Raw genomic sequence first — 15,676 nt, 5'->3', positions numbered from 1 at the left:
CAGTCACCTCAGCACCTCACTGTACCGCAAGCCTACGGATAACCTCATGATGCTCCACTTCTCCAGTTTCCACCCTAATCACGTTAAAGAAACCATCCCCTACGGACAACCCCTCCGAATCCACAGGATCTGCTCGGATGAGGAGGATCGCAACAGACACCTCCAGACGCTGAAAGATGCCCTCATAAGAACAGGATATGGTGCTCGACTCATCGACCAATAGTTCCGAGAAGCCACAGCGAAAAACTGCACCGACCTCCTCAGAAGAGGAACATGGGACATGGTGGACAGAGTACCCTTCGTCGTCGAGTACTTCGCCGGAGCGGAGAAGCTACGGCATCTCTTCCGGAGCCATCAACATGTCATTGATGAAGACGAACAACTCGCCAAGGCCATCCCCACACCCCCACTTCTTGCCTTCAAACAACCACACAACCTCAAACAGACCATTGTCCGCAGCAAACTACCCAGCCTTCAGGAGAAGAGTGACCACGACACCACACAACCCTGCCACAGCAACCTCTGCAAGACGTGCCGGATCATCGACACGGATGCCATCATCTCACGTGAGAACACCATCTACCAGGTATACAGTACCTACTCTTGCAACCCGGCCAACATTGTCGACCTGATACGCTGCAGGAAAGGATGTCCCGAGGCATGGTACATTGGGGAAACTATGCAGACGCTATGAAAACGGATGAATGAACATCGCTCGACAATCACCAGGCAAGACTGTTCTCTTCCTGTGGGGGAGCACTTCAGCAGTCACGGGCATTCAACCTTTGATCTTCACGTAAGCATTCTCCAAGGCGGCCTTCATGACACACGACAGCACAGAGTCACTAAGCAGAAACTGATAGCCAAGTTCCGCATACATGAGGACGGCCTAAACCGGGATGTTGGATTTATGTCACAGTCTCAGTAACCCCCACAGCGTGCCCCCTGGACTTGCAGAATCTCACAAGCTGCTCTGTCTGGAGACAGTACACATCTCCTTAACCTGTGTTTAATGCTCCCTCCACCACATTGCCTGTACCTTTAAGACCTAGGTGGTTGTAGGGATTCGCATTCTAATTAGTATTCTGTAACTTGATTTCTGTGTCTCTGTGCACTGTTTGGGAGCACATTTCCACTCCATGTGACGAAGGAGCAGCGCTCTGAAAGCTTATGGGATTTGCCACCAAATAAGCCTGTTGGACTTTAACTTGGTGCTGTGAGACTTCTTACCATTGGAATAGCAGGAGGGCTGAGGGTAAGCGAAGTACTGATTTATTTATTTATTGTATTCCTTGTTTGTTTTGCGGGCTTTTTTCTAGGTTTTCAACTAAGGGAAGTGACGTCAGCTGAAGGGGATTCTGGGAGGTTGAGTTCTTAGTACAAAAGTCAGTGACCTGGGGGGTTCGACCTCTTTGTTCGACTGGAGCATAAAAAGCAGGCCGCACTATACAGCGGGCAGCGTCGGGAGCGGGCAGTGGAGTGAGTGGGAAGCGGAGTGAGTGGGAAGCAGAGTGAGAGCTGTAAGAGCCTTGGCTCGCAGGGCTTCGGCGGAAATGGGCGACAGAGGACAGGTTGAAATTCATTCTGTTACCCTTCAATTTCGAATCCTTGTGCTTTCCCAGTGCACTCTCAGGAAGGGGAAAAAGGGTTTAGTGATCCATTGGAGCAATTCTTTTTCTTTGTAGCAGTAAGTTATACGGAGGGGATGGAAGTGAAGGCAGTACAATGTACCTCCTGCAGAATGTTTGAGGTCAGGGACACCGTCAGTGTCCCTGCTGATTAGACCCGTGGGAGGTGCACCCATCTGCAGTTCCTCCAAGATCACGTGAGGGAGCTGCAGCTGGAGTTGGATGAGCTTAGGGTCATCAGGGAGGCAGAGAGGGCCATAGACACAAGCTTCAGGGATATAGTTGCTCCAGGGAATGAAAATAGATGGGTGACAGGGAGAGGGGCTGGGAGGAAGCAGTCGTTGCGGTGATCCCCTGTGGTCGTTCCACTTTGGATACAGGTGAGGGGGACGACCTTCCAGTAAGCCGCAGTGACCAGATTGCCAGCGCTGAGTCCGTCCCTGTGGCTCAGAAGGGAAAGGGAGAGAGCGGTGAGGCTATAGTTATTGGGGCCTCGTTTGTTAGAAGGATAGATAGGAGGTTCTGTGTCAACAAGAGAGACTCACGGATGGAATGTTGCCTCCCGTATGCCAGGGTCCGTGACATCTCCGACCGTGTCTTCAGGATTCTAAAGGGGGAGGGGGTACAGTCACAAGTCGTGGTGCACGTCGGCACCAAAGACATAAGTAAGAGAGGGGACAGGGATTTAAAACAGGAATTCAGGGAGCATGGGTGGAAACTGAGAGCCAGGACAAAACAGGTTGTCATCTCTGGTATGTTGCCGGTGCCACGGGATAGCGAGTTGAGGAACAGGGAGAGAGTGCAGTTGAACACATGGATGCAGGGATGGTGTAGGAGGGAGGATTTCAGCTATGTGGATAATTGGAACATTTTCTGGGGAAGGTGGCACCTGTACCAACAGGACGGGGTGCACCTGAACCAGAGGCGAACCAATATCCTGGGAGGGAAATTTGCTACGGCTCTTCGGAGAGGGGGGGGTGGGGAGAGGGGGGGGGAGGTTAAACTAATTTGTCAGGGGGATGGGAAAAGGAATTGTAGTCCGGAGGTCAGTGAGTGTAGTGAGGTACTGGGAAGGGTATCATGGTCAAAGGCGGGTACCAGCAGACAAGAAGATGGGTTCAAGTGTGTCTACTTCAATGCAAGGAGCATCCGAAATAAGGTAGGTGAACTTGGGGCGTGGATTGGCACTTGGGACTACCATGTTGTGGCCAAAACGGAAACATGGGTAGAACAAGGACAGGAATGGTTGTTGGAAGTTCCGGGGTATAGATGTTTCAGTAAGTGTAGGGTAGCTGGTAAAAGAGGTGGAGGAGTGGCACTGTTAATCAAGGAGAGTGTAACGGCTGCAGAAAGGCATTTTGAAGGGGATCTGCCTACAGAGGTAATATGGGCTGAGGTTAGGAATAGGAAAGGAGCGGTCACGTTGTTAGGAGTTTACTATAGGCCCCCAAATAGTAATAGAGATGTGGAGCAAGAAATTGCTAAGCAGATTATGGACAGGTGTGGAGGTCACAGGGTAGTTGTCATGGGGGACTTTACCATTCCAAATATTGATTGGAACGTTTATAGGTCGAATAGTTCAGATGGGGCAGTTTTTGTGCAGTGTGTGCAGGAGGGCTTCCTGACGCAATATGTGGATAAGCCGACAAGAGGTGGGGCCATATTGGATTTGGTAATGGGAAATGAACCGGGCCAAGTGTTGGATTTGGTTGTGGGAGAGCACTTTGGAGATAGTGACCACAATTCGGTGTGTTTTGTTATTGCAATGGAGAGGGAGAGGGTCATACGGCAGGGCATAGTTTAAAATTGGGGGAGAGGTAATTATGATGCAATCAGGCGGGAATTAGGAAGCATAGGATGGGAACAAAAATTGTCAGGCAAAGGCACTAATGATAAGTGGAACTTCTTCAAGGAACAAATACTGCGTGTCCTTGATAGGTATGTCCCTGCCAGGCAGAGAGGAAATGGCCGAGTGAGGGAACCATGGTTCACAAAAGAGGTGGAATGTCTTGTCAAGAGGAAGAAGGAAGCGTATGTTTGGCTGAGAAAACAAGGTTCAGTTGGCTCGATGGAGGGTTTCAAGTTAGCAAGAAATGCGCTGAAAAAGGGGCTTAGGAGAGCTCGGAGGGGGCATGAGAAGTCCTTGGCGGGTCGGATCAAGGAAAACCCCAAGGCGTTTCAGTCTTATGTGTGGAATAAAAGAATGACCAGGGTGAGGCTGGGGCCGGTCAAGGACGGCAGTGGGAATTTGTGCATGGAGTCAGAAGAGATAGGAGAGGTGATGAATGAATACTTTTCTTCGGTGTTCACCAAGGAGAGGGGCCATGTTTTTGAGGAAGAGAGGGTGTCACAGGCTGATAGGCTGGAGGATGTAAATGTTCGGAGGGAAGATGTACTAGCAATTTTGAATAAACTGAAAGCTGATAAGTCCCCTGGGCCTGATGGAATATATCCTAGGATTCTTTTGAAGGTAAGGGATGAGATAGCAGAGCCTTTGGCTTTGACCTTTGGGTCCTCACTGTCCACGGGGGTGGTGCCAGAGGACTGGAGAGTGGCGATTGTTGTTCCTCTATTTAAGAAAGGGAATAGAAATGACCCTGGTAATTATAGGCCGGTTAGTCTTACTTCGGTGGTCGGTAAGTTGATGGAAAGTGTCCTTATGGATAGGATTTACGACCATTTAGAAAGATGCAGCTTAATCCGGGATAGTCAGCACGGATTTGTGAAGGGCAAGTCTTGCCTCACAAATTTGATAGACTTTTTTGAGGAGGTAAATAAGTGTGTAGATGAAGGTAGTGCAGTTGATGTCATATCCATGGATTTTAGTAAGGCATTTGATAAAGTCCCCCACGGTCGGCTTATGAAGAAAGTAAGGATGTGTGGGATAGAGGGAAGTTTGGCCGATTGGATAGGTAACTGGCGATCTAACAGAAGACAGAGGGTGGTGGTGGATGGAAAATTATTGGACTGGAAACCGGTTACCAGCGGAGTGCCACAGGGATCAGTGCTTGGTCCTCTGCTATTTGTAATTTTTATAAATGACTTGGAGGAGGGGGCTGAAGCGTGTATCAGTAAATTTGCTGATGACACCAAGATTGGTGTGGTTGTGGATGAGGTGGAGCACTGTTGGAGGCTGCAAAGAGACATAGATAGGATGCAGAGCTGGGCTGAAAAATGGCAAATGGAGTTTAACCCTGACAAATGCGAGGTGATTCATTTTGGTAGGACAAATTTAAATGTGGATTACAGGGTCAAAGGGAGGGTTCTGAAGAATGTGGAGGTACAGAGGGATCTTGGGGTTCATATCCATAGATCTCTGAAGGTTGCCACTCAAGTGGATAGAGCCGTGAAGAAGACCTATAATGTGTTGGCGTTCATTAACAGGGGGTTTGAGTTTAAGAGCCGTGGGGTTGTGCTGCAACTCTACAGGACCTTGGTGAGACCGCATTTGGAATATTGTGTGCATTTCTGGTCACCTCACTACAAGAAGGATGTGGAGACACTGGAAAGAGTGCAAAGGAGATTTACCAGGATGCTGCCTGGTTTGGAGGGTAGGTCTTATGAGGAAAGGTTGAGGGAACTTGGGCTTATCTCTTTGGAGCGGAGTAGCTTGAGAGAAGACTTGATAGAGTTTTATACGATGATGAGGGGGATAGATAGAGTGAACGTTCAAAGAATATTTCCTCGGGTGAATGGAGCGGTAGCTGGGGGGCATAACTATAGGGTTCATGGTGGGAGATATAGGAAGGATGTCCGAGGTAGGTTTTTAACTCAGAGAGTGGTTGGGGTGTGGAATTGACTGCCTGCAGGGATAGTGGAGTCAGAAACTTTAGGACCATTTAAGAAGCTATTGGATCGGCACATGGAGTACTTCGGGATGATAGGGAGGAAATAGCTTGATCTGGGTTTCAGTCAAAGCTCGGCACAACATTGTGGGCCGAAGGGTCTGTTCTGTGCCGTACTGTTCTCTGTTCTTTGTTCTGTGATATAGACAGGGGCAAGTCCTCCACTACGCTTCCTGAAGTAGATGGCTATCTCCTTCATTTTATTGACATAGAGGGAGAGATTATTGTCATCGCAGCATTTCACTAGATTCTCTATCTCATTCCTATTCTCTGTATCGACGTTGTTTGAGAGCCGACCCACTACGGTGGTGTCATCAGCAACTTGAAAATGGAGTTGGAGGGGAATTTGGCAAAACTGTCAAAGGCCGAGAAGGAGTATGGCAAGGGCTGAGGACACAGCTTTGTGGGGCACCTGTGCTGAGGACGAACGTGGAGGATCAATGCTCTGACTGATGAAGGGCAGCATGCCAAAAGCCGTCATCACTGCTTTTCACATCATCAACATTGTTGAGCGATGCTGTGTGTTCAACATTCAACATTGTGTGTTTGCATTTAGCAGATTAGAAAGATGCCGTGCCTGACATTACTGATATCTAATGGACTCTGTGCTGCTGTGTTGTGAGGAATTAGAGAGCCAGTTCAGATTAAGTTTAAATTTTAAGTTTATTTATTAATTAGCGTCACAATTAGACTTACATTAGCACTGCAATGAAATCACTGTGAAAATCCCCTAGTCACGAGACTCCTGCGCCTGCTCAGTTACACTGAGGGGGAATTTAGCATGGCCAATGTGCCTAACCAGCACATCTTTCGCACTGTGGGAGGAAACTGGAGCACCCGGAGGAAACCCATGCAGGCACGGGGAGAACATGTCCGTGCACCGACAGTGTCCCAAACCGGGAATCAAACCCAGGTCCCTGGCACTCTCCTTGCATGTTCATTGCAAGAGTGTCAGATAAAGTGAGCTGTCTCAATTTTATTTACCCACAACATTGTGTTTTTATTGTCATTGGTAGATTATGATCTATGCTGAGAAGATAATCATTTTTTATCAACTAAGTATTACAATCGTGCATTATTGGAGTATGATGTCTATATTTGTCATTTTATGATTTCAGAAGAATAAAATGCCACAATCAATATGAAAATATCCAAATAACTAAGCTCAAATGACTCAGGGAGAGTATTTATCCTGCTAATCCCCCTGACACAGTAAGAGTTTTAACAACACCAGGTTAAAGTCCAACAGGTTTATTCGGTAGCATATGCCATTAGCCAATCCCCCAGAAAACAAGGGGTAATTTAGCATGAACAATCCACCTAACTCACACATGTTTGGACACTAAGGGACGATTTAGCATGGCCAATCCACCTAACCTGCACATCATGGAACACTGAGGGAGAATTTAGCATGGCCAATCCATCTAACCTGCACATCGTGGGACACTGAGGGACAATTTAGCATGTCCAATCCACCTAAACTGCACATCATGGAACACTGAGGGACAGTTTTGTATGGCCAATCCATCTGACCTGCAGATCCTGGGAAACTGAGGAAGAATTTAGCATGGCCAATCCACCTAACCAGCATGTCTTTGCATGCTGACTCGACCAGAATATATTATAGAATCCCGACAGTGCAGAAGGATTCAGCCCATTGAGGTCTGCACCGACTACCCGACAGAGCATCCCACCCTGGCCCAATCCCGTCGTTACCCTCTAATCCCACTAACCTACACATCTTGGGATACCACGGGACAATTTAACCAGGCCAATTCACTTAACCCGCACATCATTGGAGTATGGGAGGAAACCGGAGCATCCGGAAGAAGCCCACACAGACACGGGGAGAACGTGCTGAATCCAGACAGATAGTGACCGAAGCGGAGAATTGAACCTTGGTCCCTCGCGCTGTGAGGCAGAAGAGCTAACCACCTTTGTTATGATTTTAAAAATTTCCTGCTACTATGAATTTGATGTTGGATTCAAGCATGGACGTTAGGCTAATCAGCCAATTGTTTCCTGCATTTAGTCTCCTTCTTTTTCACACAGAGCTGTTCAATTTGGGAAGGGATTTCATGGGTTTTGTAAATGTCATCATAAAAGCCGTCATCAGTTTAATGTTTATTTAATAGTGTCACAAGTCGGCTTACATTACCACTACAATGAAATTACTGTGAAAATCCTCTAGTCGCCACACCCCGGCGCCTGTTTCGGGTACACTGAGGGAGAATTTAGCCTGGCTAATCCACCTAACCACCGCGTCTTTCGGACTGTAGGAGGAAACCGCAGCACCGGGAGGGAACCCATGCAGACACGGTGGAGAACGTGCAGCCTCCACACAGACAGTGGCACGAGCTGGGAATTGAACCCGGGTCCCTGGCGCGGTGAGGTAGCAGTGCTAACCACTGTGCCACCATGTTAATGTAATTGGCTAAAGTTCCAAAAGGGAAGATGACAATTTTCTGTTTTATGCAGCAAGCAAATAGCAATCAAGGCTAATTAAAAACATTGAAACAGTGAGGTTGAGAAGAGAATTGAGTAATGATTTGAAGAGGATAACAGTGTGTGGCTGTGGGAAGAGGTGGGGATGGTGGACTGAGCTGGTTCGACTTTACAACATCTGTCAGAGAACAGGGAATGAATACTTTCGCAGCGTGCTGCAGGGTCAGCAATAATATGATTTTCTGGCTTTTTGTCAGCTCCTGTTAATGCTGAACACATTTTTTAACCAGGTTCAGATAACCAATACATCGTTGGACATTAAGGGGCAATTTAGCATGGATAATCCACCTATCCCGCATATCTTTGGGCCCTAAGGGGAAATTTAGCAAGGCGAATCCACCTAACTTGCGCATCTTTAGACACTGAGGGGAAATTTAGCAGGGCCAATCCAGCTAACATGCACTCTTTGGAAACTAGGGACAATTTTGCATGGTCAATCCACCTAACATGCCTATCTTGAGACAGTAAATGGCAATTTGGCATCGCCAATTCACCTAACATACGCATATTTAGACCCTAAGGGGCACTTTAGCATTGTGAATCCATCTACCCTGCACAACTTTGGACACAAAAGGGCAATTTAGCATGGCCAATCCAACTAAACTGCACAGCGTGGGACACAAAAGGGCAATTTATTATGACCAATCAACATATCCCACACATCTTTCATAGAATCATAGAAACCCTACAGCACAGAAAGAGGTCATTCGGCCCATCGAGTCTGCACCGACCACAATCCCACCTAGGCCCTACCCCCATATATTTTACCCACTAATCCCTTTAAGCTACGCATCTCAGGACACTAAGGGAAATTTTAGCATGGCCAATCAACCTAACCTGCACATCTTTGGACTGTGGGAGGAAACCGGATCAGCCGGAGGAAACCCACGCGGACACGAGGAGAATGTGCAAATTCCACACAGACAGTGACCCAAGCCGGGAATCGAACCCAGGTCCCTGGAGCTGTGAAGCAGCAGTGCTAACCACTGTGCTACCGTGCCGCCCCCTTACTGTAACTTTGTACAGTAAGGGGGAACGTAGCATGGCCAATCCACCTAACATGCATTCTTCGGACACTAAGGGGCACGTTAGCAAGGCCAATCCACCTAACATGCATTCTTCGGACACTAAGGGGCAATTTAGCATGGCAAATCCACCTAACCTGCACATCGTAGGACACTAAGGGGCCAGTTAGCATGGCCAATGCACCTAACATGCACATCTTTGGAAATAAAGGGGCAATTTAGAGTGGCCAATCCATATAACCTGCACATCTTGGACAACAATGGGCAATTTAGTATGGCCAATCCACCAAACCTGCACATCTTTGGAAACTACGTTGCAATTTAGCATGGCCAGTCCACCTAACCTGAACATTTTGGACACTAAAGGGCAATTTAGCAAGACCAATCCACCTTACCCACACAGCGTTGGACACTAAGGGGGAATTTAGCATGGCCAATCCACCTAATCTGTACATCTTTGGACACTAAAGGGCAATTTAGCATGACCAGTCCATGCTAAAATGCCTTTTCGAGTCCAAAGAGGACCACGCGCATCTTTGGGCTCTAAGGGGAAATTTAGCATGGACAACCCACCCATTTGCTCTGCTGCCATACAGCGCCATAGACGTGGGTTCAATTCTGGCCTCGGGTCACAGCCTGTGTGGAGCCTGCACGTTCTCCCCGTGTCTGCATGTGTTTTCGTCCACACTCCAAAGATGTGCAGATTCGGTTCATTGGCCATGCTAAATTGCCGCTTAGTGTCAGTAGGACTAGCAGAGTAAATGCATGTGTTCAAGGGGATTGGGGCTGGGTGTAACTGTGGTCGATGCAGGCTCAATGAGCCGAATGGCCTCCTTCTGCATTGTCGGAATTCCGTGATTCTTTGATTTATTCTCAGGTGTTATTCAGAGCAGACTCAGGTATTATGAATTCCTGTCTTGCAAATACTATTATAAATCTGTCCTTGCCAAAACTACGATTAGATTTCATTATTTCTAATTCATTCATGGCCAGCATTATTCCCCATCCCTAGTTGCCTGTGGGCAGTTGAGAGTCAACCACATTTCTGTGGCTCTGGAGCCACATGGAGGCCAGACCAGGGAAGGACGGCAGATTTTCTTCCCTTAAGGAACCAGATGGGTTTTTCTGACAATCGACAATGGTTGCATGGCCATCAGTGGATTGTTAATTATTTATTTATTTTTCTTGATTCCCTCACGGGCATGAATGAAGCAATAGCGATAAGATTAAAAGCAAAATACTGCGGATGCTGGAATCTGAAACAAAAACAGAAACTGCTGGAAAATCAGGGTGACCTGATCGAACTTTACAAGGTTATGAGGGGCATGGACAGAGTGGGTAGTTAGATGCTCGTTCCTGGGGTAGAAAGGAGAAGTACTCGGGGACATAGGTTTAGGGTGCAGGGGGAAAAATTCAGAAGAAATGTGCGAGGCAAGTTTTTTATACAGAGGATGGTGAATGTCTGGAAGGCACTGCCTGGGTGGGAGCAGGCACGATAGTGGCATTTAAGAGGTATCTAAGCGAATACATGGATTGGATGGGAATGGAAGGATACAGACTCCGTTAGTGCATACAGTTTTAGTTTAGACAGGCATCATGATCGGCGCAGGCTTGGAGGGCTGAAGGGTCTGTTCCTGTGTTGTGTTGTTCTTTCTATGTCTGACAGCATCTGTGGAGAGAGAATGGAACCAACGTTTCGAGTCTGGATGACCTTTTGTCAGAGCGATGAGATTAAGTTACTAGTAACTCCGCAACCTCTTTATTCCTTTGCAGTTAACATGGTGACGATTCTGATACTGTCTCGGGGGAAGTGTGGCCTGTCCAAATGTGCCACCAGATACCTGGTAGCCATGGCAACAGCTGATCTCCTGGTCATCATTGTCGATCTGATATGGAGGCACATTCCCGCTGTTTATCGTCTGGAATTCAATTTCATGAGAAAGGTGCCGGTGTGCAATATCCACGCCGCAGTACTTTGCACCGTTACCGACTGTTCTGTGTGGTTCACAGTTAGCTTCACATTTGATCGCTATGTCGCCATTTGCTGTCAGAAGCTGAAAGCCAAATACTGCTTGGAGAAAACAGCGCTTGTGGTTTTAACAACAATTACCGTGTTCTTTTGTCTAAAAAATATTTGCTGGTGTTTTATGTATACAAGTAAATACTGGCTCATTAACCAGTCCTGGTTCTGTGCTATATCACAGAGCGTTGCACAGTCAAAAGTGTGGGGTGCCGTCGAATTTTTTCATTACCTTTTAACACCGTGTATTCCATTTGTCTTGGTCTTGCTATTCAATTCCTTAACTGTCAGGTACATCTTTCTGACTAACCAAGCCCGCAGGAAACTCCGGCGTCACGTCACTGGTGAGACGCCCAGTGATCCAGAGGTGGAGAATCGCAGGAAGTCCATGATTGCCTTGTATGCTATCTCAGGGAACTTCATCCTGCTGTGGGCGGTCTACATGGTGTATAATATTTATTGGCGGATGGGTTACCTGGGCTATGAGATGGTGCATTTACCCGTTTACATCCGGGAGTTGGGCTTCATGCTTCAGCTCTTGGGCTGCTGCACCAACACCTGCATTTATGCAGTTTTGCAACGCAAATTCAGAGAAGAGTTAAGGTGTCTGTTACCTTGTTCCTTTGTACAAATGAAAAGTAATGAAAAATAAAAGAACTCCCCTCTCATTTCAATCACACCCGTGCCATTATTTTTCTATTTTGCATTGGGTTCCCCGTACTGTCACGACTATAAATGATATTAAATTCATAGAATAGAATCGCTAACGAGCAGAAGGCTATTTTCCCGATCGGGCCTGCACCCACAACAAGCCCACCCAGGCCCTAACCCCACATATTTATCCTGTTAATCCCCTGATACTAAAGGGCAATTTGCTGTGGCCAATTAACCAAACCCGCGCATCTTTGGGCACTCAGGTGAAGTTTAGGACGGCCAATGCACCTAGCCCGCATATCTTTGGACACCAAGCGGCAGTTTACCATGGCCAATCAACCTAACCAATACATATTTGGACACTAAGGGGCAATTTAGCATGGCCAATCCACCTAACCGGCACATCTTCGGACACTACGGGGCAATTTAGCATGGCGTGCATGACAACAAGCCCACTTAGGGCCGATCCCCATGACCCCACCTATTTATCCTCTTAAGCCCCCTGACAGTAAGGGGCAATTTTGTGTGGGCAATAAACCTAACCCACACATCTTTGGACAATCAGACGAAGGCTAGCATGGCCAATCCATCTAATCGCCACATCTTTGGTGATTAAGGCCAATTTATCACGGCGAATCCACCTAACCCACTCATATTGAGACACTAAGGGGCAATTTATCATGGCCAAGCAACATAACCAGGCATATCTGGATACTATGTGGCAATTTATCATGACCAATCCACCTAACCTGCACATCTTTGGGCATTAAGGGGCAATTTAATCTGACCAATTATTGTGAAAATTCTTCCAGCCGGCCTGATTTATTTAAATGTTTTCATTAAATCTTTCTTTTCACAAAGGCAAAAACTTATTCAGTTCAATGTAATTCTTCAATTAATCTAGTTTTTATGAAAACATTGATGTGTTAAAATCAATGACATTACAAATTAACAACATTAGAAAAATACAAACATACAATTAGAACAAGACAAGTCTCTTTTGCCCAAAAGGGAGAACTCGATTTCACCTCTACAGCAAATGAGCTATGAGGCTTCCTCAAAAGATTTCTGATTTCATGCCAATCAGCAGAACGGTTATACTTTTTTCTTGTCAGATTATACAGCCCAGCTCTTAATTCAAAGCAATTTCATTCATTCACTGTTCTGTCAGTCTAACAAGGACATGCCCTTCAATCAATTATAGCTTGACACCTTTAAATACGGATTTGATATTTGTCCATTCTTACTGATGAATTTTACGCCTCAGTAAGGAAGGCTTCTTGTTGCTATGTGGCGTGAGGCCTTATGTCTGTTAGTCCTTGCTTTTGCTCCAGTTCAAACTGGTTCTTTCTTATATCTCATTTCGAAACACTGTCTGCATTTCAGCTCAGATTATAACGCACATTTTCTTCTATGTGCAGTTTCTTAATCAAGAAATGTATTGCTTTGTCAGTCCATTTTACTATGTTGCCAAATCTTTCGTTTTGGTTCCAATTTATTTGCACGTAAGGCCTTGAATTCAATACATTCAACATTCTTTCAGATTAAATGTAATCATTCCATTCCTTTCATTAAAAACTTTAAAAAAACATTCTTTAAAACAACATATTAAAAATGGTTATGCAATTTGGTTACTTACATAAAACAGCTGTTTTATCTGATGTTGAGTGAATTCCTATATCTAATCCGTAATCTACTTCATCCCATCTACTGTAAAATCCCATCTACAATCTCTCCCTGTTGGCCATATTGGCCACAGCAATATTAGGCCAAATCTATCAATATCTATTAATTCCTATGATCCATGTATCATTGCATCTAAATTAATTCTTGATCATGTCAATGAAGTATTAATTGTTTTTAGTTGAAAAAAAGTTTGTGTTTTAAAAGGATGCTCCAGTGGATTCGTTCTCATAAATTGGAGCACCTCAAGAAGTCAAAGTCATTGGTATTTCATCATTCTCTTCCTTGATCGATGCTACTCTTGCAACAGTCTGGCTTGTGGTAGAACAACAACATTTGAGTAGCATTATAGTCACAATATTCAGCAGTAAATGAACAAAACGATATGCAGCTCTGATTGATGTGTTCTTTCCCAATATTCCGATCCATCCTGTTGTCCATTTTTCCAGAGAGAATGACTCTGGTTTGTTCAACTTCTTGACCTCCTTCCGAATATGAGATACCAGATTGGTGATATTCTCCGAAATATCTGGTATGTAGGTGCAGCATTTCGATCCAATCAAAGTGCATGTTCCTCTTGTTGCTGCAAGAATGAAATCCAAAACTACCCGATATGCATTGCTACCATTTCCTCATTGATCTGTGATAAAGCAGTAGCCGTGTCATTAGCTCCTTTTCCAAGATATCGGCAATATTTTCCAATTCCATTGTCAGTCTTACATGTGAATATCCTGGCATCATTATTCCAAAGCAATAGTCTATGCCCACTGCCGTACATCGGCATCTGGTAGTTTCCTTTGGCAATTGATCAGTGTGGTAAATATGTGGAACTACATATCCGAAGTAACAAACGCCACTCCAACCTGTGGACAGCCATGGGTAAACATGTTTTTCCACAAATCCAATAAGTTCCTTTAAGTCTTGGTTATATATGTCATCCTCTGAAAAAATATTGAATATTGCACTTCTGATCATCCTCCAGTGGGCTTGAGCAAATCCTGTTCCTGTCGTCTATAGAGTGGTTGCATTTACTAATCCCAATATCTGTGTTTCCCTGATCATTCTTGACACAGCCTTGTTCCTTGTTCCTCTAATCCGCTATCAATTAGAATCAAATTGGGTGCTCGTTTGGCTGTATTGAACACAGGTGAGCAGCTCGTCAAGTTGGCTGACTTTCCTGTGCATGATCTGTCATTGACAAAAATCTACTCTTTCACCTCCTTTATGAATTCCACTGTCCTTCCTCTGGGTTTCCTGAACAATTGGGTTAATTGATCCCATATTATCTATTCCTCCCACCTTGAAGGGTTGGCCGGAAAGGAAACCTCTTCCCCGCATGAATTGGTATATGAGTACATACCCACCATTTAGATACATCAGCTGTTCTAACATAAGTGTACGCCAAATACAGCTAAGTGTTTTTGTTAAAATCCTGATAATCTACTCGCAATAATCAAATCATGCATGTTATTACAAGATGTAATATAATCATTTTTTTCCACAATTGGTTTTTACTCAAATTCTCTTTATGTTAATAACCGTAATATACTAATTTTAACCGTGTTCTGTTTTGTTCCTTGTTCAAAGATTGTTCGAGCTTGTTATTAGGTGATGTTTTCTTTCTTCAATGGATGGTTGATTTTTCCTTTCTTCACATATAAAATTCTGAAATTTTACACACAACATGGCCCTACGGCCTCACAATTAGAATCGATAATCATAAATTTAGCATTTGATTATCCCAACATTAGGCAGAATGAGGAGAGTGTAGATTGGGGGAGGCTGTTTGAGGGTAAATTAACATACGACATGTGGGGGTCCATCAATGTCAGTTGATTGGAATTTAGGACTGGCATGTGCCTGTGCGGATGAAGGATAAATGTGGAAAGTATCGGGAACCCTGGGTAACGAGGGATATTGTGAACCTTGTCAAAAAAGGAAGCATTTATAATTATTCACTAAAGAGAGGAACTTGATGGATGAGGAGCCTAGGGTAGGGTGTGTAGATATTCTGGGTCATGTCGATATAAAAAAGGAGGAATATTGTGTGTCTTAAAAAGCATTAAAGTAGATAAGCCCCCAGGGCCTGATGGGATCTACCCCAAAATACTGAAGGAGGCAAGGGCCGAAACTGCTGGGCCATTGACAGAAATCTTTAACTCCTCATTGGCAATAGTCAATATCCAGATTACTGGAGGATAGCCAATGTTATTCCAATGTTTAAGAAGGGCAGCGGGGATAATCCAGGAAATTATAGGCCGGTGAGCCTTACATAAGTGGTAGGGAAATTATTGGAAACGATTCTTAGGGACAAGG

At 45.2% G+C, this 15,676-nt stretch overlaps 1 protein-coding gene across 1 annotated transcript; it reads left to right on the top strand.

The window, feature by feature from the left end:
- Positions 1-10,781: 10,781 nt before the first annotated feature.
- LOC144481658 (putative G-protein coupled receptor 139) lies at positions 10,782-11,675 on the top strand. The gene has a single exon (XM_078200788.1). The coding sequence runs from the start codon at positions 10,782-10,784 to the stop codon at positions 11,673-11,675; it is 894 nt and encodes a 297-aa protein (XP_078056914.1).
- Positions 11,676-15,676: the final 4,001 nt, after the last annotated feature.

The sequence above is a fragment of the Mustelus asterias genome, chromosome 31, assembly GCF_964213995.1.
Source record: "Mustelus asterias chromosome 31, sMusAst1.hap1.1, whole genome shotgun sequence".
Taxonomy (NCBI): Eukaryota; Metazoa; Chordata; class Chondrichthyes; order Carcharhiniformes; family Triakidae; genus Mustelus; species Mustelus asterias.
The sequence above is the reverse complement of the archived record's forward strand: the minus strand, read 5'-3'. Positions and strand labels throughout refer to the sequence as shown.

Excerpts from the sequence above, each read along its gene's own strand:
- LOC144481658 (XM_078200788.1), top strand. The coding sequence starts at position 10,782 with ATGGTGACGATTCTGATACTGTCTCGGGGGAAGTGTGGCCTGTCCAAA.